General features: G+C 34.5%; 1 protein-coding gene across 1 annotated transcript in view; it reads right to left on the bottom strand.

Moving 5' to 3' along the window:
- Nucleotides 1–27,775, bottom strand: part of LOC133638755 (guanine nucleotide exchange factor VAV2-like) — a 608,063-nt gene that overhangs the window by 149,271 nt on the left and 431,017 nt on the right. Inside the window, 1 exon segment of the mRNA XM_062031682.1 lies at nt 5,948–6,016. Within this exon segment, the coding sequence (XP_061887666.1) occupies nt 5,948–6,016 (69 nt within the window).

Below are 27,775 nucleotides of genomic sequence, written 5' to 3'. Positions count from 1 at the left end.
TACAAGAATGTGTGTGTGTGTGTGCGTACGTGTGTGTGTGTTTTTGTATTTCTACCCTTCTTGAGACATCAACAAGGAAAAGTAGCTTCCATATGAGGACCGGTGAACAAGTTAGGACATAAATCAAGGTCCCAATACGGAAAATCATTGAATCTAATAGAGAATGTCTCATTAATTCATCAAAATGAGGGTGGTCCCAAAAAGGAGGGATTTTTCAAATTGACTGTGTGTCGGTTTTAAAAGTGCTCCCCCTCTGGCCAACATATGAAATAACAAGTGTGTGTAACAAATTGAAATACACCTCCATAAGCCAAAATTAATTACAAAAATTAAATAAATATGTATATAGAGACATACTGTAATAACATCCATCCATCCATTTTTTACCATGAAGTAAATAATGAAGATTAAAAACCAATTACCAAGAAAAAATTAAATAAATGAACTAAAAGCAGTCTTTTTCTCACAATGTGTCAACTTTTTTCTTATAAATTGGGAACAATTTCTCATATTCTTTCTGTTTCTGTAATATTGCAATATTTCCTCAAAAAATTATTAGTTCTTGATGTAAAATTATTACTTTTTAACGCAAAATGGTGACATTTGTTGTATACAATTCTGACTTTTATCACAATATTGCCAATTGTTTTGTTGTTCTTGTAAAATAGTGACATTTTTTGAGTAAAATTATGACATTTGTCATCAGTTTGCCAAGTGAAATTCAGATTATTATTGTAATATTGCCAACATTTTTAAGTGTTCGTATAAAATTGTGAATTTTGTCGAGTAAACCTACGACTCTTTCCGTACAATTGCCAACATTTTTGGGCTTTTCTTGTAAAATTGCGACTGTTGTTGAGTAAAATTCCAACTTTTATCGTAATATTGCACAAACGTTCAGTTTTTCTTGTAACATTTTGACTGTCGTTGAGTAACATTATGACTTTTATTATAATACTGCCAAAATTCCTTGTTTTTCTTGTGAAATTGTGATTTTTTTCTTGTGAAATTCCAACTCATTTTTCACAGCAAGCTTTTTTTATATATACATAGTATGTATATATTATTAATGTTGTAAATACAAATTTTTTATATATCTAGAAAGGGTGGTCCTAAAGAGGTAGGCATTTTTCGGAGGTCTCAAAAGGTAAGAAATACAAGAATGTGTGTGTGTGTGTGTGTGTTCTTGTATTTCTACCCTTCTTGAGACATCAACAAGGAAAAGTAGCTTCCATATGAGGACCGGTGAACAAGTGATGACATAAATCATGGTCCCAATACGGAAAATCATTGAATCTAATAGAGAATGTCTCATTAATTCATCAAAATGAGAGTGGTCCCAAAAAGGAGGGATTTTTCAAATTGACTTGTGTGTCGGTTTTAAAAGTGCTCCCCCTCTGGCCAACATATGAAATAACAAGTGTGTCTAAGAAATTGAAATACACCTCCATAGGCCAAAATTAATTTAAAAAATTAAATAAATATGTATATAGAGACATACTGTAATAACATCCATCCATCCATTTTCTACCATGAAGTAAATAATGAAGATTAAAAACCAATTACCAAGAAAAAATTAAATAAATGAACTAAAAGCAGTCTTTTTCTCACAATGTGTCAACTTTTTTCTTATAAAATTGGGAACAATTTCTCATATTCTTTCTGTTTCTGTAATATTGCAATATTTCCTCAAAAAATTATTAGTTCTTGATGTAAAATTATTACTTTTTAACGCAAAATGGTGACATTTGTTGTATACAATTCTGACTTTTATCACAATATTGCCAATTGTTTTGTTGTTCTTGTAAAATAGTGACATTTTTTGAGTAAAATTATGACATTTGTCATAATTTTGCCAAGTGAAATTCAGATTATTATTATAATATTGCCAACATTTTTAAGTGTTCTTATAAAATGTTGAATAATGTCGAGTAAACCTACGACTCTTTCCGTACAATTGCCAACATTTTGGGGCTTTTCTTGTAAAATTGCGACTGTTGTTGAGTAAAATTCCAACTTTTATCGTAATATTGCACAAACGTTCAGTTTTTCTTGTAACATTTTGACTGTCGTTGAGTAACATTATGACTTTTATTATAATACTGCCAAAATTCCTTGTTTTTCTTGTGAAATTGTGACCTTTTTCTTGTGAAATTCCAACTCATTTTTCACAACAAGCTTTTTTTATATTTACATAGTATGTATATATTATTAATGTTGTAAATAAAAATCTTTTATATATCTAGAAAGGGTGGTCCTAAAGAGGTAGGCATTTTTCGGAGGTCTCAAAAGGTAAGAAATACAAGAATGTGTGTGTGTGTGTGTGTGTGTGTTCTTGTATTTCTACCCTTTTTGAGACATCAACAAGGAAAAGTAGCTTCCATATGAGGACCGGTGAACAAGTGATGACATAAATCATGGTCCCAATACGGAAAATCATTGAATCTAATAGAGAATGTCTCATTAATTCATCAAAATGAGGGTGGTCCCAAAAAGGAGGGATTTTTCAAATTGACTTGTGTGTCGGTTTTAAAAGTGCTCCCCCTCTGGCCAACATATGAAATAACAAGTGTGTCTAAGAAATTGAAATACACCTCCATAGGCCAAAATTAATTTAAAAAATTAAATAAATATGTATATAGAGACATACTGTAATAACATCCATCCATCCATTTTCTACCATGAAGTAAATAATGAAGATTAAAAACCAATTACCAAGAAAAAATTAAATAAATGAACTAAAAGCAGTCTTTTTCTCACAATGTGTCAACTTTTTTCTTATAAAATTGGGAACAATTTCTCATATTCTTTCTGTTTCTGTAATATTGCAATATTTCCTCAAAAAATTATTAGTTCTTGATGTAAAATTATTACTTTTTAACACAAAATGGTGACATTTGTTGTATACAATTCTGACTTGTATCACAATATTGCCAATTGTTTTGTTGTTCTTGTAAAATAGTGACATTTTTTGAGTAAAATTATCACATTTGTCATCATTTTGCCAAGTGAAATTCAGATTATTATTGCAATATTTCCAACATTTTTAAGTGTTCGTATAAAATTGTGAATTTTGTCGAGTAAACCTACGACTCTTTCCGTACAATTGCCAACATTTTTGGGCTTTTCTTGTAAAATTGCGCCTGTTGTTGAGTAAAATTCCAACTTTTATCGTAATATTGCACAAACGTTCAGTTTTTCTTGTAACATTTTGACTGTCGTTGAGTAACATTATGACTTTTATTATAATACTGCCAAAATTCCTTGTTTTTCTTGTGAAATTGTGACCTTTTTCTTGTGAAATTCCAACTCATTTTTCACAGCAAGCTTTTTTTATATTTACATAGTATGTATATATTATTAATGTTGTAAATACAAATTTTTTATATATCTACAAAGGCTGGTCCTAAAGAGGTAGGCATTTTTCGGAGGTATCAAAAGGTTAGAAATACAAGAATGTGTGTGTGTGTGTGTGTGTGTGTGTGTGTGTTCTTGTATTTCTACCCTTCTTGAGACATCAACAAGGAAAAGTAGCTTCCATATGAGGACCGGTGAACAAGTGATGACATAAATCATGGTCCCAATACGGAAAATCATTGAATCTAATAGAGAATGTCTCATTAATTCATCAAAATGAGGGTGGTCCCAAAAAGGAGGGATTTTTCAAATTGACTTGTGTGTCGGTTTTAAAAGTGCTCCCCCTCTGGCCAACATATGAAATAACAAGTGTGTCTAAGAAATTGAAATACACCTCCATAGGCCAAAATTAATTACAAAAATTAAATAAATATGTATATAGAGACATACTGTAATAACATCCATCCATCCATTTTCTACCATGAAGTAAATAATGAAGATTAAAAACCAATTACCAAGAAAAAATTAGATAAATGAACTAAAAGCAGTCTTTTTCTTACAATGTGTCAACTTGTTTCTTATAAAATTGGGAACAATTTCTCATATTCTTTCTGTTTCTGTAATATTGCAATATTTCCTCAAAAAATTATTAGTTCTTGATGTAAAATTATTACTTTTTAATGCAAAATGGTGACATGTGTTGTATAAAATTCTGACTTTTATCACAATATTGCCAATTTCTTTGTTGTTCTTGTAAAATAGTGAAATTTTTGGAGTAAAATTATGACATTTGTCATAATTTTGCCAAGTGAAATTCAGATTATTATTGTAATATTGCCAACATTTTTAAGTGTTCATATAAAATTGTGAATTTTGTCGAGTAAACCTACGACTCTTTCCATGCAATTGCCAACATTTTGGGCTTTTCTTGTAAAATTGCGCCTGTTGTGGAGTAAAATTCCAACTTTTATCGTAATATTGCACAAATATTGACTGTCGTTGAGTAACATTATGACTTTTATTACAATACTGCCAAAATTCCTTGTTTTTCTTGTGAAATTGTGACCTTTTTCTTGTGAAATTCCAACTCATTTTTCACAGCAAGCTTTTTTTATATTTACATAGTATGTATATATTATTAATGTTGTAAATACAAATGTTTTATATATCTAGAAAGGTTGGTCCTAAAGAGGTAGGCATTTTTCGGAGGTCTCAAAAGGTAAGAAATACAAGAATGTGTGTGTGTGTGTGTGTGTGTGTGTGTGTGTGTGTGTGTGTGTGTGTGTGTGTGTGTGTGTGTGTGTGTGTGTTCTTGTATTTCTACCCTTCTTGAGACATCAACAAGGAAAAGTAGCTTCCATATGAGGACCGGTGAACAAGTGATGACATAAATCATGGTCCCAATACGGAAAATCATTGAATCTAATAGAGAATGTCTCATTAATTCATCAAAATGAGGGTGGGCCCAAAAAGGAGGGATTTTTCAAATTGACTGTGTGTCGGTTTTAAAAGTGCTCCCCGTCTGGCCAACATATGAAATAACAAGTGTGTGTAAGAAATTGAAATACACCTCCATAGGCCAAAATTAAATAAAAAAATTAAATAAATATGTATATAGAGACATACTGTAATAACATCCATCCATCCATTTTCTACTATGAAGTAAATAATGAAGATTAAAAACCAATTACCAAGAAAAAATTAAATAAATGAACTAAAAGCAGTCTTTTTCTCACAATGTGTCAACTTTTTTCTTATAAAATTGGGAACAATTTATCATATTCTTTCTGTTTCTGTAATATTGCAATATTTCCTCAAAAAATTATTAGTTCTTGATGTAAAATTATTACTTTTTAATGCAAAAAGGTGACATTTGTTGTATACAATTCTGACTTTTATCACAATATTGCAAATTGTTTTGTTGTTCTTGTAAAATAGTGACATTTTTGGAGTAAAATTAAGACATTTGTCATAATTTTGCCAAGTGAAATTCAGATTATTATTATAATATTGCCAACATTTTTAAGTGTTCTTATAAAATTGTGAATTTTGTCGAGTAAACCTACGACTCTTTCCGTACAATTGCCAACATTTTTGGGCTTTTCTTGTAAAATTGCGACTGTTGTGGAGTAAAATTCCAACTTTTATCGTAATATTGCACAAACGTTCAGTTTTTCTTGTAAAATTTTGACTGTCGTTGAGTAAAATTATGACTTTTATTATAATACTGCCAAAATTCCTTGTTTTTCTTGTGAAATTGTGACCTTTTTCTTGTGAAATTCCAACTCATTTTTCACAACAAGCTTTTTTTATATTTACATAGTATGTATATATTATTAATGTTGTAAACACAAATCTTTTATATATCTAGAAAGGGTGGTCCTAAAGAGGTAGGCATTTTTCGGAGGTCTCAAAAGGTAAGAAATACAAGAATGTGTGTGTGTGTGTGTGTGTGTGTGTGTGTGTGTGTGTGTGTGTGTGTGTGTGTGTGTGTGTGTGTGTGTGTGTGTGTGTGTGTGTGTGTGTGTGTGTGTGTGTGTGTGTGTGTGTGTGTGTGTGTGTGTGTGTGTGTCAAGGCATGCCAACTTACTCTGCCAGCTCTTCGAGGCTCCGGTAGACATCGTCCTCGTTCAAGGCTGTGTCCTCCGTAGGGAAAGGCCTGCGAGACAAGAATCAACATTCAAAGTGACAAAGAGACAAAACACTTTTTGAAAGCACAGCATGCCGTCTTAAGTAAAAAATAAATAAATAAAAACACTTTGCAAACTGTGTGTTCTTTCTGTCAGATTGTCACTCCCAGCTGCATCACGCCTACAGATTTGAATGAAATATGAAATAAGTTTATTTCGGTCATATAATCAACCATCAACCATTTTTTTGTGTGATCAGTTTAACAGCACAGATTATGCATATTTAACAATCATACACATTTACACTCAAAAAGAAAAGAAAAGAAAAAGAATGACCGAAAAAGGAATAGGCTGAAGCCAAAGCTTATATTTGCCTATCCCAGGGGTCGGCAACCCAAAATGTTGAAAGAACCATATTGGACCACAAATACAAAAAAGTACCGGATTTTTCGTAGTATAAGTCGCTCCGGAGTATAAGTCGCATTATTGGGGAAATGTATTTGATAAAAGCCAACACCAAGAATAGACATTTGAAAGGCAATTTAAAGTAATTAAAGACTAGTGAACAACAGGCTGAATAAGTGTACGTTATATGAGGCATAAATAACCAACTGAGAACGTGCCTGGTATGTTAACGTAACATATTATGGTAAGAGTCATTCAAATAACTATAACATATAGAACATGCTATACGTTTACCAAACAATCTGTCACTCCTAATCGCTAAATCCCATGAAATCTTATACGTCTAGTCCAGGGATCGGCAACCCGCGGCTCCAGAGCCGCATGCGGCTCTTTAGCGCCGCCTTAGTGGCTCTCTGGAGCTTTTTCAAAAATGTATGAAAAATGGAAAAAGATTAGGGGAAAAAAATATATTTTTTGTTTTAATATGGTTTTCTGTAGGAGGACAAACATGACACAAACCTCCCTAATTGTTATAAAGCACACTGTTTATATTAAACATGCTTCCCTGATTCGAGTATTTGGCGAGAGCCGTTTTGTCCTACTAATTTTGGCGGTCCTTGAACTCACCGTAGTTTGTTTACATGTATAACTTTTTCCGACTTTCTAGGACGTGTTTTATGCCACTTCTTTTTCTGTCTCATTTTGTCCACCAAACTTTTAAGGTTGTGCATGAAAGGTGAGTTTTGTTGATGTTATTGACTTGTGTGGAGTGCTAATCAGACATATTTGGTCACTGCATGACTGCAAGCTAACCATTGCTAACATGCTATTTAGGCTAGCTATATGTACATATTGCATCATTATGCCTCATTAGTAGGTATATTTGAGGTCATTTAGTTTCCTTTAAGTCCTCTTAATTCAATTTATATCTCATGACACGTACACTATCTGTATGTAATATGGATTTTAATTTTTTGCGGCTCCAGACAGATTTGTTTTTGTATTTTTGGTCCAATATGGCTCTTTCAACATTTTGGGTTGCCGACCCCTGGTCTAGTCTCTTACGTGAATGAGCTAAATAATATTATTTGATATTTTACGGTAACGTGTTAATAATTACACACATAAGTCGCTCCTGAGTATAAGTCGCACCCCCGGCCAAACTATGAAAAAAAATTAAAATTAAAATACTTATATAAGTGTTATAATGATGGCTACACATGACGTAAATGGCTAATTAGTTATATTAGCCTACTATCAAAATGACTATGTGTCGCAGGCTGACACAAACCGTTGTTGACAAAAATGTTGGAATGTAATATTTATTCTACACATTTTTACAACATTAGAAACCATTAATACAATTCTCTCAGAGGGTGAGATAACTCCTGGAAATGACTGTCTTAAAATGGCCAAAGGTATAGATGCGTGTGTCCAAGTAAAAGGAAACGACAGGCTGTCTTCTTCTAATGGATTTATTACAATCTTTGCAAACTGGGTAACGTTTGCTGTGGTCTGGAACAACATGGCACACTGACAACTATCAGCAATGCAGCCAATATTACATACAGATAATGTGTCATGAGACATGGAAAAATAAACTTAATACACAGAGGACATAAATAAAGGAAATTAAATGAGCTCAAATTTACCTACAAACGAGGCATAATGATGCAATATGTATATACAGCTAGCCTAAATAGCATGTTAGCTATTAGCTTGCAGTCATGCAGTGACCAAATATGCCCGATTAGCACTCCAACAAGTCAATAACAGCAACAAAACTCACCTTTGTGCATTCACGCACAGTATAAAACGTTTGGTGGACAAAATGAGACAAAGAAGGAGTGGCATAAAACATGTCTTTCTGTGGCAGCATCAGAGAAAGTTGTACATGTAAACAAATCTGTTGAGTAACAGTCCACACAACGGTGAGTTCAAGGGCCGCTGAAATTAGTCGGACAAAACGGTGCACATATTGTCATCAGTGAAGCATAAACACAAACGTATTAAACAGTGGGCTTTCTAACAATTAGGAAGGTTTGTGTCATGTTTGTCCTCCTACAGAAACCATAATACAACAAAAAACATAATGTTCACCCCTGTTTTTTTCCATTTCCGTACATTTTTTTAAAAAGCTCCATGGAGCCACCAGGGCGCCACTAAAGAGCCGCATGTGGCTCTAGAGCCGCGGGTTGCTGACCCCCGGCCTATCCTATACCTTCACTGAAAATAAGATTACCTGGAACATCAACGTTCAAAAAAATCAATGGGATGAAAGTAATTGTTACTATATTTTATAATGTTCTATTATTTCACCTTTCAAGGCTTTCTTAAACCTAACAAATAACTACACGTCTTCAACTCATCACTGAGCTTGTTCTGCCGTTTAACTCCTAAAACATAAAACATTCGTATTTTATATTTGTTCTCATTTAACCTATTTCAAAAATCAATAATGTTACAATAATTGTTTGTAAGTTATCACAAAAATCTTTGTGTTGAAATGTGTTCCAGGCAAGACGACAAAAGCTGTCTTTGAAACCTACCAAGAAGAAGGCTCGTAAAGCTCCACTGTGTAAGGGGGAAAGCCACATGAAGGGTTTTCTGTTTTCTCTCATGTATGGTAATCAATAGAAATATATTGTTCTAACCCAAGGACTTCAAAGCGGAGAGATAGCAGGATCTGCCCAATTTCCAGACGACCTCTTTTTGAAGTATTTTACCAACTCTTTTTGAACTATTTTATGGAACTCTTTTTGATCTATTTTACGACATCTTCTTTTTAACTATTCTGTAACCAAAGGCAACGCTGTTTACGACCCACTTCCCTCTGGAAGAGGAAGCGGTGGTCAGGCGGGAGGAGAAAGTCAAATAAAGATGGAGGAGTGCAATCTTGTGGCAGAGCGTGCAGGAGATTGTACGAGAGTACAGTGTCCCGGCGTTTCTCCTCAATTGAGTCCAAATTGAATTCTGTCTCTGTTTAATTCTTTGCCTCTTGTCTTGTTTAATAGATGTCATCACTGTTTGAACCTGACAAATACCCCCCGTAAATGATATTTTTCTCCCCTTATTTTAAATGATTTATGAGAGAAACCACATCGGTCATAAACAACACTGTCAAAACATGTCAGATGGCAGCTCATGACGGATAAGAAAGCATCTTCCCGTCGCTAACTTTCTCCGAAACCCGGGAGAGGAAACGTCCTTTTTCCCCAGATTGATAGTTACCTGTCGTGTGTGTTGGACGTTTCAAGGACTCTCATAAAGCATGAAAGAATAACAGCAAACTGTGATCATTTGTCATGAACTACCATCGCAACAAGTGGGAAAAAGTCAACAATACAGATACTTAACGCTTGATTCATCCCGATCCTCTTTAAAATTTTACATCCTTGTTGGCCAAGTCGTAATAACATTACCACACGGCGGTGAGGCGCATAAAAACTAACAACTTACTGATTAGCTCATGAAAGAGGGTGAATTTATCCCTAATCCTAAAGATGTCTGCTCTTACTAAACATCCTAAAGCGCCTGATTGGTTTTTCCTGATTGCAGTTCGGTCGTTCCACCTACAGAAGGGCTGATTGCAACAAATTAGAATCTATTACTTCGATGCCACGTCTATTAAAATCACAAAGGTGATGATTAGCGGTAATGTCAACCACTTTACTGAAAGTGAAAGTCAGCACTAATATTTTGAATTACACGCATCTTTTCGTTGGTTCACTACCAGATGACAAACGTTAAACATCTCCACCGTTTAAACTTTAAAAATGTGTTTACTTTGCTGCAACAGTATCTTATTTACTTATTTGTAAGTGTATAATAGCACAACAATTACTTATCTGATCCAATCCAAACAACCTTCCCTAATAATGGCGAAAAAAAAAAAAATGCAACCAACACAAAAAGTCATCAAACATGATCATTTATAACACAACCTGGTCGCTGAACTTTGTTGATATTGTAAAAAATGTCAACGTATCATACATAAAAAAAAAATTACACCCATTTAAATCCATTACAAAGCACGAGGGAAAAAATGCGAAATTCTCTCCACACTTTTCCATGTTTGGCACATTTTAGATGCTTGATTATATTCCATAGTGTATATATATATATATATATATATATATATATATATATATATATATATATATATATATATATATATATATATATATATATATATATATATATATATATATATATATATATATATATATATTAGGGCTGCAACTAACGATTGATTTGATAATCTATTAATCTGTCGATTATTACTTCGATTAATCGATTAATAATCGGATAAAAGAGACAGACTACATTTCTATCCTTTCCAGTATATTATTGGAAAAAAAACAGCATACTGGCACCATACTTATTTTGAATATTGTTTCTCAGCTGTTTGTACATGTTGCAGTTTATAAATAAAGGTTTACAAAAAAATAAATAAAAAATAAAAATAAATATTTTAAAAAAAATTGCCTCTGCGCATGCGCATAGCATAGATCCAACAAATCGATGACTAAATTAATCGCCAACTATTTTTGTAATCGATTTTAATCGATTTAATCGATTAGTTGTTGCAGCCCTAATATATATATATATGTATATATATATATATATATATATATATATATATATATATATATATATATATATACATATATATATATATATATATATATATATATATATATATATATATATATATATATATATATATATATATTATTTTTGTAATCGATTTTAATCGATTTAATCGATTAGTTGTTGCAGCCCTAATATATATATATGTATATATATATATATATATATATATATATATATATATATATATATATATATATATATATATATATATATATATATATATATATATATATATATATATATATATATATATATATATATATATATATATATATACAGTATATATATATATATATATATATATATATATATATATATATATATATATATATATATATATATATATATATATATATATATACAGTATATATATATATATATATATATACAGTATATATATATATATATATATATATATATATATATATATATATATATATATATATATATATATATATATATATAGGGCTGCAACAACTAATCGATTAAAATCGATTATAAAAATAGTTGGCAATTAATTTAGTCATCGATTCGTTGGATCTATGCTATGCGCATGCGCAAAGGTAATTTTTTAAATTATTTTTTTTATTTTGATTTGTTTTTTATAAACCTTTATTTATGAACTGCAACATGTACAAACAGCTGAGAAATAATAATCAAAATAAGTATGGTGCCAGTATGCTGTTTTTTTTTAAATAAAATACTGGAAAGGATAGAAATGTAGTTTGTCTCTTTTATCCGATTATTAATCGATTAATCGAAGTAATAATCGACAGATTAATTGATTATCAAATTAACCGTTAGTTGCAGCCCTAATATATATATATATATATATATATATATATATATATATATATATATATATATATATATATATATATATATATATATATATATATATATATATATATATATATATATATATGTCCCCGGCCAAATTTGTTTTAGCCCATTGCGTCCCCAAGTCTATACCCCCAAGACACCCCTGGTCTATACACTACTGCCAAATACCATCTTGGAATTGCGGCTGCATGCAAAGTCTAAGATGCGTCGGATCAATATTGGCAAACACTCAAGCTTCCAATATCGGTATCAGCAATGAAAAATGTGTACCAGGACAATATAAATGATGGTTTGTTTACATCGTTGTAAGATGGTAAACTTTGTGTATGTTGATCAGGTAATTCCTGGTAATCAAACTGAAATAATTATTGGCTATTCTTTATTTTATTGTGTGTTTTATTCGCTATAATCTGACTTGGGGCACCACATCAATTATTTATTGGCAGAGATCAGTCTATCCAACATCTCATAAAAGTAGTACATCAGCGTTTAGCTATGGAGGCTTGTAAGAGTAATTATAGGCCTGTGTTTGATAAGATCAATATTTACTGACAATGTCATCAAAATGTTTGCTAAAAGGAGTCTTCAGTTGAGCAGAGTGGAAACAATCATGCTAATGAGGCGAGAAGGTCAAAGGTCTCTCACACACACACGCCGCAATGCAAACATGACGCACGGTTTGCGGCTTTTTCCCGAACAATAACACATTTGGCACAGTTTTCCTTGCTAAAAGGGTGTTGTTGGTAAAATACAACACAAAAACTTCATGAGATTTATGCAACTCTCATCACTACTGTTATGAGCAGAGCGCAGCTTCCGGACGCTTCCTCCAGAGCGCCATAACACACCCACATTTGAAGACCCCCCACCAATGAAATGCACACTATATTATAAGTTATTAATGGAGTCCCGCCGGGCAAAATTTAATTACATAGTAGTTTGTGAGGCCGTGCCCTCGTATCTATCACCTCGGTGTTGTTTTGCGGAGCCAAGCACTCTCTAATGCTGCCGTTTTCATTTCTCTTAAATGGTGCAACAAGGTGCAATTGGACTATGTTTATAATTTCATCAGACCGCCTCTAACAGCCGGTCTCTTGGCTATTCGCTGCCATTATTGGCTTTGCGGGCTGCTTCCTGTTTTCCAAGTGCTCGGGCTATGTAAACCCCTTCACAAAATGCCTTTTCAGAAAAGTCAATTGTGTTTTTTGGGGGCCTAAAATTAATGCCATGCACACTACTTTTTAGTTCAAGTTGATTTTGACACACGTTTCAGTATTATAGAAAAAAGTACCGTCATTTCCGGACTATAAGCCGATACTTTTTCCCCTCGTTCTGGTCCCTGCGGCTTATACAAGGGTGCGGCTTATATACGGCCTGTTCTTCTCCGACACCGACGAAGAGGATTTCGGTGGTTTTAGTACGCAGGAGGAAGACGATGACACAATGATTAATAATAATAATAATAATAATAATAACTGGGATTTATATAGCGCTTTTCTAAGTACCCAAAGTCGCTTTACATGTTAAAAACCCATCATTCATTCACACCTGGTGGTGGTAAGCTACTTTCATAGCCACAGCTGCCCTGGGGTAGACTGACTTTTCATATACCGGTAGGCTGGTTATTTTGATAACGTACAGGCGAGCACTTTGTATTACTTTGCACCGTTGTATTATTTGTAGGGATGTCCGATAATGGCTTTTTGCCGATATCCGATATTCCGATATTGTCCAACTCTTTAATTACCGATACCGATATCAACCGATACCGATATCAACCGATATATGCAGTCGTGGAATTAACACATTATTATGCCTAATTTGGACAACCATGTATGGTGAAGATAAGGTACTTTTAAAAAAAAATATTATAAAATAAGATAACTAAATTAAAAACATTTTCTTGAATAAAAAAGAAAGTAAAACAATATAAAAACAGTTACATAGAAACTAGTAATTAATGAAAATGAGTAAAATTAACTGTTAAAGGTTAGTACTATTAGTGGACCAGCAGCACGCACAATCATGTGTGCTTACGGACTGTATCCCTTGCAGACTGTATTGATATATATTGATATATAATGTAGGAACCAGAATATTGATAACAGAACGAAATGGGGGGAGGGAGGTTTTTTGGGTTGTTGCACTAATTGTAAGTGTATCTTGTGTTTTTATGTTGATTTAATAAAAAAAAAATTAAAAATTAAATTTAAAAAAAAAAAAAAAACGATACAGATAATAAAAAAAACGATACTGATAATTTCCGATATTTCATTTTAACGCATTTATATCGGACATCCCTAATTATTTGTACTCTGCACGAATGCTGTTCGCCATGTCAAAGATGTGAAAGTTTGATTGAATGATTGAAAGATTTATTGTTAATAAATGGGACGCTTTGCGTTCCCAAACAGTCATCTCTGTCCCGACAATCCCCTCCGTGGTAGCAGGAACCCCTATATACTACGCTAATTACACATCAAAACCCTGCGGCTTATAGTCGGGTGCGGCTTATATATGGAACAATCTGTATTTTCCCCTAAATTTAGCTGGTGCGGCTTATAGTCAGGTGCGGCTTATAGTCCGGAAATGACGGTAAATATGAGTGTTTTACTCCCATAAAATCCATTGTGCTTGATGGTTCTGTAACAGGTTCTTCCCTCAGGCCGCAAGACTCTTGAACGCATCATAATAATCCCCTCAATTCCCCACCAAAATGGATTAACTGGCTGGAATATAAAGACAATATTGTCAGGACTTGGTCCTTGGGGTTTGTTTTCCCAGAATGCAAGGGAATGTTGGCTCGGGCAAGACGTGAATGTGAGTACATTTTTTATTTTACACTAACAAAGGAACAAAAAGCGCGCTCAAGGCGGAAGTACAAACTTTGACTAATGAAACAAATACTAAAAAAACTAAGGACATGAACAAATGTCGCTAACTGTGGCATGAATAGAAAAAACGTACTTGACATGGCATGAAGTGCGCAGAGGTAAACAGAGCGAATGTCGCCAGGCCGACCAACAGAAAAAGACAGGCTTTAAATAACAGTGACATGATTAGTGAAAACAGGTGCGTGACTCCAAACGTGAAACAGGTGCGTGACATGACAGGTGCAAACTAATGGGTTGCTATGGTGACAAAACAAGAGAGTGAACAACCAGGAACTAAAAAGTGTCCAAAAAACAAACAGCACATGGCCAAACAAAAACATGATCAACACAGACATGACAAATATAAAATACATCCATAAACCTGGATGCATATGCAAAAGTGCAATATATTTATCTGTACAGTAATCTATTTATTTATATCTGCACCTTATTGCTTTTTTATCCTGCACTACCATGAGCTAATGCAACGAAATTTTGTTCTTATCTGTACTGTAAAGCAGTGGTCCCCAACCACCGGACCGATTGGTACCGGGCCGCACAAGAAATTATTATTTTTTTTTTTTTTTAATGAAATCAACATAAAAAACACAATATATACATTATATATCAATATAGATCAATACAGTATGCAGGGATACAGTCCGTAAGCACACATGATTGTATTTATTTATGTTAAAAAAAATATATATATATTTTTTTTTAAATACATAAATTTTGTGCAAGGTTAGCGGTGAGGAAGACAATACAAGAAGTTTAACATTTAAGTGACAAGATCCACTTTCTGTACAATTGCAATTAATTGGAAATGATCATTTGAATTATATATTATTTTTGACTCAGTTCGTCCAATTAATTAGTACATAAATACAAATTGCATTTAAAGCTGCATTAAAATGCATTTAAAAAAATACTGCTGCTAATTTTTTAGGCATGGTAAATAAAAATATTGCTATTTCTATATAACGCAATACTTTTTCCAACAATATAATATTGATTTTTAATGTCTTAATATCCATATTTTAAATTTAACTGTATTTTTTTAAATTTTGTGCAAGGTTAGCGGCGAGGAAGACAATACAAGAAGTTTAACATTTAAGTGACAACATCCACTTTCTGTACAATTGCAATACATTGGAATTGATCATTTGAATTGCATGTTATTTTTGACTCAGTTCGTCCAATTAATTAGTACATATATACAACTTGCATTTAAAGCTGCATTAAAATGCATTTAAAAAAATACTGCTGCTAATTTTTTAGGCATGGTAAATAAAAATATTGCTATTTCTATATAACGCAATACTTTTTCCAACAATATAATATCGATTTTTAATGTCTTAATATCCATATTTTAAATTTAACTGTATTTTTTTAAATTTTGTGCAAGGTTAGCGGTGAGGAAGACAATACAAGAAGTTTAACATTTAAGTGACAAGATCCACTTTCTGTACAATTGCAATACATTAGAATTGATCATTTGAATTGCATGTTATTTTTGACTCAGTTCATCCAATTAATTAGTACATATATACAACTTGCATTTAAAGCTGCATTAAAATGCATTTAAAAAAATACTGCTGCTAATTTTAAGCACACATGATTGTATTTCTTTATGAAAATACAATCATGTATTCCCCCCCCCCCCCCCCCCCCCGGTCCGTGGGACAAATTTTCAAGCGTTGACCGGTCCGCAGCTACAAAAAGGTTGGGGACCACTGTAATAGAGGGATCTATGTTTGTCTGTTGCCATCTCCTGGTTAACGTTGGCTATAGCGTACTGGGGTTACTTTTTGGTTGGCCAACGGTTTACGTGGTGTTGCGCACCTGACTGGTTATTGCCTCCAACCCAATATGTTACATAAAGGTAAAACCATAATAACGTTTTTTTTTTATTAAATGTGCTTTTTTGTGTGCTACAGTTTGTATGTGTAAAGTTAAAGTTAAGTTAAAGTACCAATGATTGTCACACACACACTAGGTGTGGTGAAATTTGTCCTCTGCATTTGACCCATCCCCTTGATCACCCCCTGGGAGGTGAGGGGAGCAGTGGGCAGCAGCGGCACCGCGCCCGGGAATAACTTTTGGTGATTTAACCCCCAATTCCAACCCTTGATGCTGAGTGCCAAGCAGGGAAGAATGCTGGTATGAGCTGTTAAACCTGTTAACTGCTGCCAATCAAATGGTGAATAAGACACTCTTTAGGGTTCATATGTTTGTAAATCTGACTGTGATGAAGTCAGTGCCTCACCAGCTATGAACCTCACCGCACGTCACTGCCAGATATATATGGTGTATCGTGACATGGCTTAAAAATATTGAGATATTAAAAAAAGGCCATATGGCCCAGCCCTACTTCCAGTGTTGTAATACAGCCCGCTCACAGTGATTTGTGTCAAGAAAAAAAAACCAGGAATCAAACTATCCAAACTCTTGCAGCTTTTGTGTCCTTAAAGCCAAAGCCTTTTTTTTGATTAACACCATAAATTTGAAGAAAAAAAACCCTAACCGTGTTGAATTGTCCCCGCCATCGATAAAGTCAATCCTGGCATTAAGGGAATTTGTTGGCACAATCGTGCGAATGACTGAGTCACACTGAGCCCTCCCCATTGATCAGCCGGCGTCAAAGAGCGGGACAACGGCGCGGTTATTAGAAGGGAAGACGACTTGGACCATGGACCACGCAAGGGAGTCCCTGGACACAGCTCTGCTTCTGCTACGCTCAATAAATCACAGGAGCTCAAGCCAGCTCACACACTTTGCTACTTTCTCCTTTTCCGCCTTTTTAAATCTGGCCCTGGAGCGTCTTTCAAAGTCACCTCTACTAGTGAAATACTTGATGTGTGTCACCACTTCCATGTGGCATTACCTCCTTGGCGGTATTCAAAGTAGTGATGTCGAACGAATAACTTTTTAAAAATCAGATGACCGTATTTTCCGGACCAGTCTAGTCAGGTCTATTTTCATACAAAAGGGGCGCATTAAAGGAGTCATATTATGATTGTTTTTCTTTCTAATTAAAAACACGTCCTTGTGGTCTACATAACATGGAATGGTGGTTCTTTGGTCAAAATGTTGCATAGATGATGTTTTACAGACCAAGGACAGGAGTGGAAGAAGTGTCAAAAGATGGCGCTAACTGTTTTAATGACATTCAGACTTTACTTCAATCAATAACGGAGCAGCATCTCCTCATCCGTGGCTCACTAGTGCAACAACAACGCCCGAAATGTGTCCCGTGAAAAACCGTCCGACCGGAACTCTCTAATAACTAAAGTTCCTTGGGTGCATAATGTTAACTCACTACACCGGTATGTTTTAGTGCTTTCATGGCGAGTTAACTGACGGATATAAGTAAGAACTTCACACTACTTTATATTAGAAATGGCAACAGCGGAGGATGAATGTCACATAACAAGAAGATAGAGAAAAAGAAGAAGCTTATCGACTACGGGGTCGGCACGGACTACAAAGGCGGAAGCGCGCAAATTTTTAGAATTTATGCAGATCCCAAATACAGATCAGCAGGTACCAGAAGGTAAGAAAAGTTGCTTTTGCATAATATTGCGAAACAAAACGCCAGATAATATGTCTTACCTTATACACACACCATAATAATACTCCTATGTTGAAGCACAGTACAATCCATCAAGCGGTGCGGCTTCATAGCTTACCAAAGTCGTACTAAAACATTTTGATAGATTTTTTAAGCGGTGTGTGTAATGTTCTATATTTTCAATGGAACATATAACATTTTGGTGTTGTTTACTTGAGTCATATTGCAGTCTACATGTAGCTCTTATGTTTGACTGCCATCTACTGGTCACACTTATCATTACACCATGTACCAAATAAAATAGCTTTGAGGTCAGTAAGCACAACCAGAATTATTCTCTACATTATGCACACCAGGTTATAAGGCGCACTGCCGATGAGTGGGTCTAGTCAGGTCTATTTTCATACAAAAGGCGCACCGGATTATAGGGCACATTAAAGGGGTCATATTATGATTTTTTTTTTCTAAATGTAAAACACGTCCTTGTGGTCTACATAACATGTAATGGTGGTTCTTTGGTCAACATGTTGCATGGATGATGTTTTACAGACCATTTACAGCGTGCAAGGACGGGAGTGGAAGAAGTGTCAAAAGATGGCGCTAACTGTTTTAATGACATTCAGACTTTACTTCAATCAATAACGGAGCAGCATCTCCTCATCCGTGGCTCACTAGTGCAACAACAACGCCCGAAATGTGTCCCGTGAAAAACCGTCCGACCGGAACTCTCTAATAACTAAAGTTCCTTGGGTGCATAATGTAAACTCACTACACCGGTATGTTTTAGTGCTCTCATAGCAAGTCTACTGACAGATATCACTTAGAATGTTACGCTACGTTATATTAGAAATGCCCCATAACAAGAAGATAGAGGAAAAAGAAGAAGCTTATCAACTACGTAGTCAGCACGGACTACAATGGCAGACATGCGCAAATTATCAGTACTTATGCAGATCCCCAAAACAGATCAGCAGGTACCAGAAAGTAAGAAAAGTCGGTTTTGCATGATATTGCAAAACAAAACGCCAGCTCATGTGCCATTTTGCGGTCCTTATACACACACACCATAATAATTCTCATACTTCTGAGTACGACAGCCATAATGCGTTGACAATGGGAGACCGGGCTTTCTGCTCCGCCGCTCCCAGTCTGTGGAACGCTCTCCCTGACCATCTGAGGGCACCACAGACTGTGGATGCTTTTAAAAAAGGCTTAAAAGCCCTTCTATTTAAAAACGCCTTTTTTTTTAGATATGTGTATACTAGCTATAACTATTTGGCTGTTCTAGTTTTTATTTTTATTTATTTATTTATTATCTTTTTTTATTTATTTTATTTTTTTGGTAATACACTGTAGCACTTTGAGATTGTTTACTCAATATAAAGTGCTTTATACAAATAAAATCTATTATTATTATTATTATTATTATTATGACCATCCATCAAGTGGTGCGGCTTCAAAGTCGTACTAAAACATTTTGAGAGCTTTTTGAGTGCCGTGTGTAATATTCTATATTCTCCATGGAATATTTAAAGTTTTGGTGTTGTTTACTTGAGTTTTATTGCAGTCTACACGTATCTCTTATGTGTGACTACCATCTTCTGGTCACACTTATCAATACACCGGTATGTTTTAGCGCTTTCATGGTGAGTTTACTGACGGATATAAGTAAGAACTTTACACTACTTTATATTAGAAATGGCAACAGTGGAGGATGAATGTCACATAACAAGAAGATAGAGAAAAAGAAGAAGCTTATCGACTACAGTGTCGGCACGGACTACAAAGGCAGGAACGCACACATTTTTAGGATATATTCAGATCCAAAATACAGATCAGCAGGTACCAGAAGGTAAGAAAAGTTGCTTTTGCATAATATTGCAAAACAAAACGCCAGATAATATGTCTTACCTTATACACACACCATAATAATAGTCCTATGTTGAAGCACAGTACAATCCATCAGCAATGCGGCTTCATAGCTTACCAAAGTCCTACTAAAACATTTTGATAGATTCTTAAGCGCTGTGTGTAATGTTCTATATTTTCAATGGAACATATAACATTTTGGTGTTGTTTACTTGAGTCATATTGCAGTCTACGCGTATCTCTTATGTGTGACTGCCATCTACTGGTCACACTTATCATTACACCATGTACCAAATAAAATAGCTTTAAGGTCAGTAAGCACAACCAAATTGATTCCGTACATTAGGCGCACCGGGTTATAAGGCGCACTGTCGAGTTTTGAGAAAATGAAAGTATTTTAAGTGTGCCTTGCAGTCCGAAAATACGGTAATTACACTATGTTGAATCGAGATTAATTGCAGAAAATTGCTGGCTTGCATAATTTAAATTCACTTTAAAAATATTTGGACAGGAATGCAATTTCTCCGTCAGAATGTCACACTCAAACATTGTTGTATGTTTTGCTTGAATGCACGCCATTTTTTACTCAAACTTGGTAACAGTTTTTTCTATTAGGAGGACGGACGTTAATGTAGTTAATTTCGAACATGCATACTCTCAATTTGTAACACAATTTAAAACCATCAATAATAAATACAGCAGTTCTCATACATAACTAATTAATCAAAATATGATTTACATAATGAGATGTTTATTGTCTAATTTTAAATAAGGTTCAAAATGTCAGGATTCTTTTTTTTTTGTACTTTGAAAACACTGAGTTTGAACAGTTTCTTACATTGGATTATAGTATTACATAGTTTACTTTTTGCTTAATCCATTCCATAATTTAATTCCACATACTAAAGGTCTTAAGCAAGGGGCCGCATTGGGTTAAAAAAATTTGGCCGGGGGCCAGGCTGTATATATATATATATATATATATATATATATATATATATATATATATATATATATATATATATATATATATATACATACATATACATATAGGAGACACCAAGAGTAACAAGCGGTAGAAAATGGATTAGAAAGGAAAGATTAAAAAAAGAAAAATAATACAATAAAATTACTTGGGACTTCCTGTGGGCCGGATTTTGGATGTTGGGGGACCGGATCCGGCCCGCGGGCCGTAGTTTGGGGACCCCTGGTCTTAAGTGTTGAAGGTGCATACAAATGTCTTTGTGGAGGGGGGCGTGACCTGCGGGCCTGCCGCGGAACGGGGTGTGCCAGGACCGGCCTCGAAGACAGCGACAGGTGCGTAGATGGCCCAGGTGGGCCTTGTTATCTAATCACCTGTCGCCTTTATTAGCAGCAGCCGGTATGAGACACGTTGTTGGAGCTGGAGTGAGAGCGAGAGAGACACGGACAGGAAAAAGAGAGTTTGCTGGAAAGCAAAACCCCTGCACGAATTTGTGAAAATAAAACAGTGTTGTAACCCTGATCCGGGCTCTCGTGGCAGTATTTGGTGGTCTGAGGAACCCACTGGAGGGCAACCTCCACAGGCTTAAATAAACATTTTCTCTATGGTTATATTTATTGTATATATTGTATTTAATTGTTGTACATTCTTGAGTAGCAAGTTATAGTTTCCTTTGTGTATATATTTTTTTACTACTGCACAAAGACATTAAATTTAATTAGATTTTACTTTTACATGTTGTACTTATTTTCTGGCTCTGTAGATATTTTCTTGTTACAAGTATTTTTTTCAATCCCTTTGTTTGAGTCTTCTCTTTTTTTCTTCTTACAAAGTTGTTTCAACACACAACGTTTGTTATAAAGTATCCAGAAAGTATCAACAAATAACCATGTGCATCATTTAAAGTAGAATTAAAAGTAATGGTGATGAGTGATTTTAACCAAAAATATGCAGATTCACCCACACCCACCTGAATTTATGCCAATAAATTCCCCAATTCTCAATTCCCCCCCAAAAAAAGTATTAACTCGCTGAAATATAAAGACAATATAACATACATCCATTAACGTGGATGCATATGCAATATATTTATCTGTACAGTAAATCTATTTATATCTGCACCTTATTGCTCTTTTATCCTGCACTGCAACGAGTTAATGCAACTGTGAGGAGGCGTGGCCTGCGGACCTGCAGCGAGGCGGGGCGCGCCGGGGCCGGCTCCGAGATGGGCGACAGGTGCGTAGATGGCCCACCTGAGCGGGCGCAGTTGTCTCATCACCTGTCACTGTATAAAAGGGCAGCAACCGAGAAGGACGTGGTTGGTGAAGTCGGAGTGGATGGCCGGGAACGAACCCGACCTGAGCGGGAGTGAGACGGAGACGAGGACGCGGAAGGCTGAAAAGCTACCGGAAGAGCGAGACGGGGAGAAGAGGCGAGTGCTGAAAAGCGACCAGAGAAGGATGTTTATTGAAAAAGTCATCTCATGTCATGTCATGTCATGTCCGTCATTGGTGGTCCGAGGAACCCTGAGATGCGAGTCATCCACAGCAACGAAATGTTGTTCTTATCTGTACTGTAAAGTTCAAATTTGAATGACAATAAAAGGAAGTCTAAGTCCAATGAAAAATTTCTAAATTAGAAAGTCAACCTACGAGATGTTTAGATTGCTAATTATGATGATGATGATGACGGTGTTGCTTGGAATTGTTGCAATTCTGGATTTTTTTTTAAGAAAAAAAACTCCCACTTGGATGCAACAAACCATTACACCTCGAAATATTACAACGGAGTATGAAGTCCATTTAGTAATAAACACGACCTGAATTAGATTCCATTCATTATTTTTGACCATCTGGCTAATGTTTAGTTTAGCACCGTAGTAGGAGAAGTTGGCAACAGGCCAAAAGAAAACCTTGGAGTTGGAGGTGGATGCCGTGATGGACACATCCAGCACCCGGGCCACGATGCACTGAGCTGACATCAAAGATGAGACAAGAAAAAGTCGATGGACAAGTCTGAGGCATAGATTCCAGGAGGTTTAACCAAGCTCACTGGTCACTTTCAAGATCAATGGAGAGCTTCCTGTAAGCATTTTTTTGACACCGCGAGGTAATTTTCTGTGATTAAGACAGCAACCTTGAGGGTCTGGAAGAGTATTTTTTCTAAAAGTAGAGCCAAGATCTCTTCATTTAAAAAAAAAAAATGAAGAGATCTTGATTGTGTGCGTGTGGATGGATAAAACTGAGTTATGGCTTGTCCCCGTCTAATGACATCACAATTGTGCACCGTCATTTTTCACCTTTCACAGGTGCAATGTAGGGTTGTCTCTATACCGATATGTTGGTACCGGTAACAAAATGTATTTTAATACTTTTCTAAATAAAGAGGATCACAAAAAAAATGGCATTATTGGCTTTATTTTAACAAAAAATAAACATATGTTTATAATTGCAATCTGATAGTGAACATACGAGACAACTTGTCTTTTAGTAGTAAGTAAACAAACAAAGGCTTCTAATTAGTCTGCTGACGTATGCAGTAACATATTGTGTCATTTATACACCTATTATTTTGTCTAAATTATAAAGGACAAGCTGTAAAAAAAAAACATTATTAATCTACTTATTCATTTACTGTTAATATCTGGTTATTTTCCATTTTAACATGTTCTAGCTACACTTCTGTTAAAATGTAATAATCACTTATTCTTCTGTTTGGATACTTTACATTAGTTGTGGATGATACCACAAATTTAGGTATCGATCCGATACCAAGTAGTTACAGGATCATATATATATATATATATATATATATATATATATATATATATATATATATATATATATATATATATATATATATATATATATATATATATATATATATATATATATATATAATATGTATATATATATATATATATATATATATATATTTTTTTTTTTTATTTTTATTTTTTTTTTCAAAGGTAAAAAATGATTTTCAAGGTAAAAAAATCATTTTCAAGGTAAAAAATTATTTTTAAGGTAAAAAAAAAAATGTTTTCAAGGTAAAAATTGATTTTCAAGGCAAAAACTGATTTTCAAGATAAAACATTTTTTCAAAGTCAAAAATTATTTTCAAGGTAAAACATTTTTTTCAAGGTAAAAGTTGATTTTCAAGGTAAAAAATTCTTTTCAAGGCAAAAAACTTTTTTCAAGGTAAAAAATTATTTTCAGGGTAAAAAATTATTTTTAAGGTAAAAAAAAATGTTTTCAAGGTAAAAATTGATTTTCAAGGCAAAAAATGATTCTCAAGGTAAAATATGATTTTTAAGGTAAAAATAATTTTTTCAAGGAAAACATTTATTTTCAAGGCAAAAACTGATTTTCAAGGTAAAAAATGATTTTCAAAGTAAAAAATGATTTTCAAGGTAAAAAATTATTTTTAAGGTAAAAAAAAATGTTTTCAAGGTAAAAATTGATTTTCAAGGCAAAAACTGATTTTCAAGGTAAAAAATTATTTTCAAGGTAAAAAAAAATGTTTTCAAGGTAAAAAACTATTTTCAAGGTAAAAAAAAAAAATTTTTCAAGGTCAAAATTGATTTTCAAGGCAAAAACTGATTTTCAAGGTAAAAAATTATTTTCAAAGTAAAAAATTATTTTCAAGGTAAAACATTTTTTTTCAAGGTAAAAGTTGATTTTCAAGGCAAAAACTGATTTTCAAGGTAACATTTTTTTTTCAAGGTATGATATAACAATATATATATATATATATATATATATATATATATATATATATATATATATATATATATATATATATATATATATATATATATATATATATATATATATATATATATATATATATATATATATATGTATATATATATGTATGTATGTGTGTGTGTGTGTGTGTGTGTGTGTGTCTGGTGTCAGATGAAACAACAATTTAGCTATTTGGCCAAAATACCCAGCAATATGTTTGGAGGAGAAAAGGTGAGGCCTTTAATCCCAGGAACAACAACCCTACCGTCAAGCATGGTGGTGGTAGTATTATGCTCTGGGCCTGTTTTGCTGCCAATGGAACTGGTGCTTTACAGAGAGTAAATGGGACAATGAAAAAGGAGAATTACCTCCAAATTCTTCAGGAAAACCTAAAATCATCCGCCCGGAGGTTGGGTCTTGGGCGCAGTTGGGTGTTCCAACAGGACAATGACCCCAAACACACGTCAAAAGTGGTAAAGGAATGGCTAAATCAGGCTAGAATTAAGGTCTTAGAATGGCCTTCCCAAAGTCCTGACTTAAACGTGTGGACAATGCTGAAGAAACAAGTCCATGTCAGAAAACCAACAAATTTAGCTGAACTGCACCAATTTTGTCAAGAGGAGTGATCAAAAATTCAAGCAGAAGCTTGTGGATGGCTACCAAAAGTGCCTTATTGCAGTGAAACTTGCCAAGGGACATGTAAGCAAATATTAACATTGCTGTATGTATACTTTTGACCCAGCAGATTTGCTCACATTTTCAGTAGACCCATAATAAATTCATAAAAGAACCAAACTTCATGAATGTTTTTTTGTGACCAACAAGTATGTGCTTCAATCACTCAATCACAAAAAAATAAGAGTTGTAGAAACGATTGGAAAGTCAAGACAGCCACTTTAGACCACGACTGTATATATAAACATATACATGTATTTATACATGTATTCATTTATACATACACATACATACAGTATATACACATATACACACACATATATATGTAAATATATATATATATACATATTTTATATAACATATATTATATTATTTATTATGGTGTTACTGTACATACATGTAATATATGACTATATTGATGAACAGAGGTGTTTTAATGCTACCAAGTCAGTTCGTGGCATTTGTCCACAGTCGGGACCCGAGGTGGACCACTCGCCTGTGCATCGGTTGGGGACATCTCTGCGCTGCTGACCCGTCTCCACTCCGGATGGTCAACAGCTGGCCCCACTATGGACTGGACTCACACTATTATGTTAGATCCACTATGGACTGGACTCTCACTATTATGTTAGATCCACTATGGACTGGACTCTCACACTATTATGTTAGATCCACTATGGACTGGACTCTCACTATTATGTTAGATCCACTATGGACTGGACTCTCACTATTATGTTAGATCCACTATGGACTGGACTCTCACTATTATGTTAGATCCACTATAGACTTGACTCTCACACTATTATGTTAGATCCACTATGGACTGGACTCTCACTATTATGTTAGATCCACTATGGACTGGACTCTCACTATTATGTTAGATCCACTATGGACTGGACTCTCACACTATTATGTTAGATCCACTATGGACTGGACTCTCACTATTATGTTATATCCACTATGGACTGGACTCTCACACTATTATGTTAGATCCACTATGGACTGGACTCTCACTATTATGTTAGATCCACTATGGACTGGACTCTCACTATTATGTTAGATCCACTATGGACTGGACTCTCACACTATTATGTTAGATCCACTATGGACTGGACTCGCACACTATTATGTTAGATCCACTATGGACTGGACTCTCACACTATTATGTTAGATCCACTATGGACTGGACTCTCACTATTATGTTAGATCCAATATGGACTGGACTCTCACTATTATGTTAGATCCACTATGGACTGGACTCTCACACTATTATGTTAGATCCACTATGGACTGGACTCTCACTATTATGTTGGATCCACTATGGACTGGACTCTCACTATTATCTTAGATCCACTATGGACTGGACTCTCACACTATTATGTTAGATCCACTATGGACTGGACTCTCTCACTATTATGTTAGATCCACTATGGACTGGACTTTCACAATATTATACTAGACCCACTCGACGTCCATTGCATCCAAGGTTTCTTATAGTCATTCTCATCGACGTCCCACTAGGTTGTGAGTTTTTCCTTACTCTTATGTGGGCTCTGAACCGAGGATGTCGTTGTGGCTTGTGCAGCCCTTTGAGACACTTTTGATTTAGGGCTATATAAATAAACATTGATCGATTGATTGATTGATCTTTATGAGCATCTCTGATTGGACCAAATGTACATGGGGGCAGTATAGCTCGGTTGGTAGAGTGGCCGTGCCAGCAACTTGAGGGTTGCAGGTTCGATCCCCGCTTCCGCCATCCTGCCGTTGTGTCCTTGGGCAAGACACTTTACCCACCTGCTCCCAGTGCCACCCACACTGGTTTAAATGTAACTTAGATATTGGGTTTCACTATGTAAAGCGCTTTGAGTCACTAGAGAAAAAGCGCTATATAAATATAATTCACTTCACTTCACTACATGACAGCCAGAGAATGTGTGTTAATGAAGACACTTTTGAAACACTATTTATGTGCACGGAGATTATTTTATCTTTTTTGAAAGTCTCCGTGTTTGTGTGGACACAGCCTTTAAAAGATCCACCATCCAACCTCGAGCCTTTCCCCCCGTTATAGAGAATTATGGCAGCATAAAGCATTTTAACGGCAAACATCCAGCATGTGGAGGACAGCGTGGCTAAACGCCGTTTGTTTGGAAAATGTG

Source organism: Entelurus aequoreus, linkage group LG21 (genome assembly GCF_033978785.1).
Source record: "Entelurus aequoreus isolate RoL-2023_Sb linkage group LG21, RoL_Eaeq_v1.1, whole genome shotgun sequence".
In the NCBI taxonomy this organism is placed as follows: domain Eukaryota; kingdom Metazoa; phylum Chordata; class Actinopteri; order Syngnathiformes; family Syngnathidae; genus Entelurus; species Entelurus aequoreus.
Note: the sequence above shows the minus strand (reverse complement) of the source record. Positions and strands in the feature narration are given on the sequence as shown.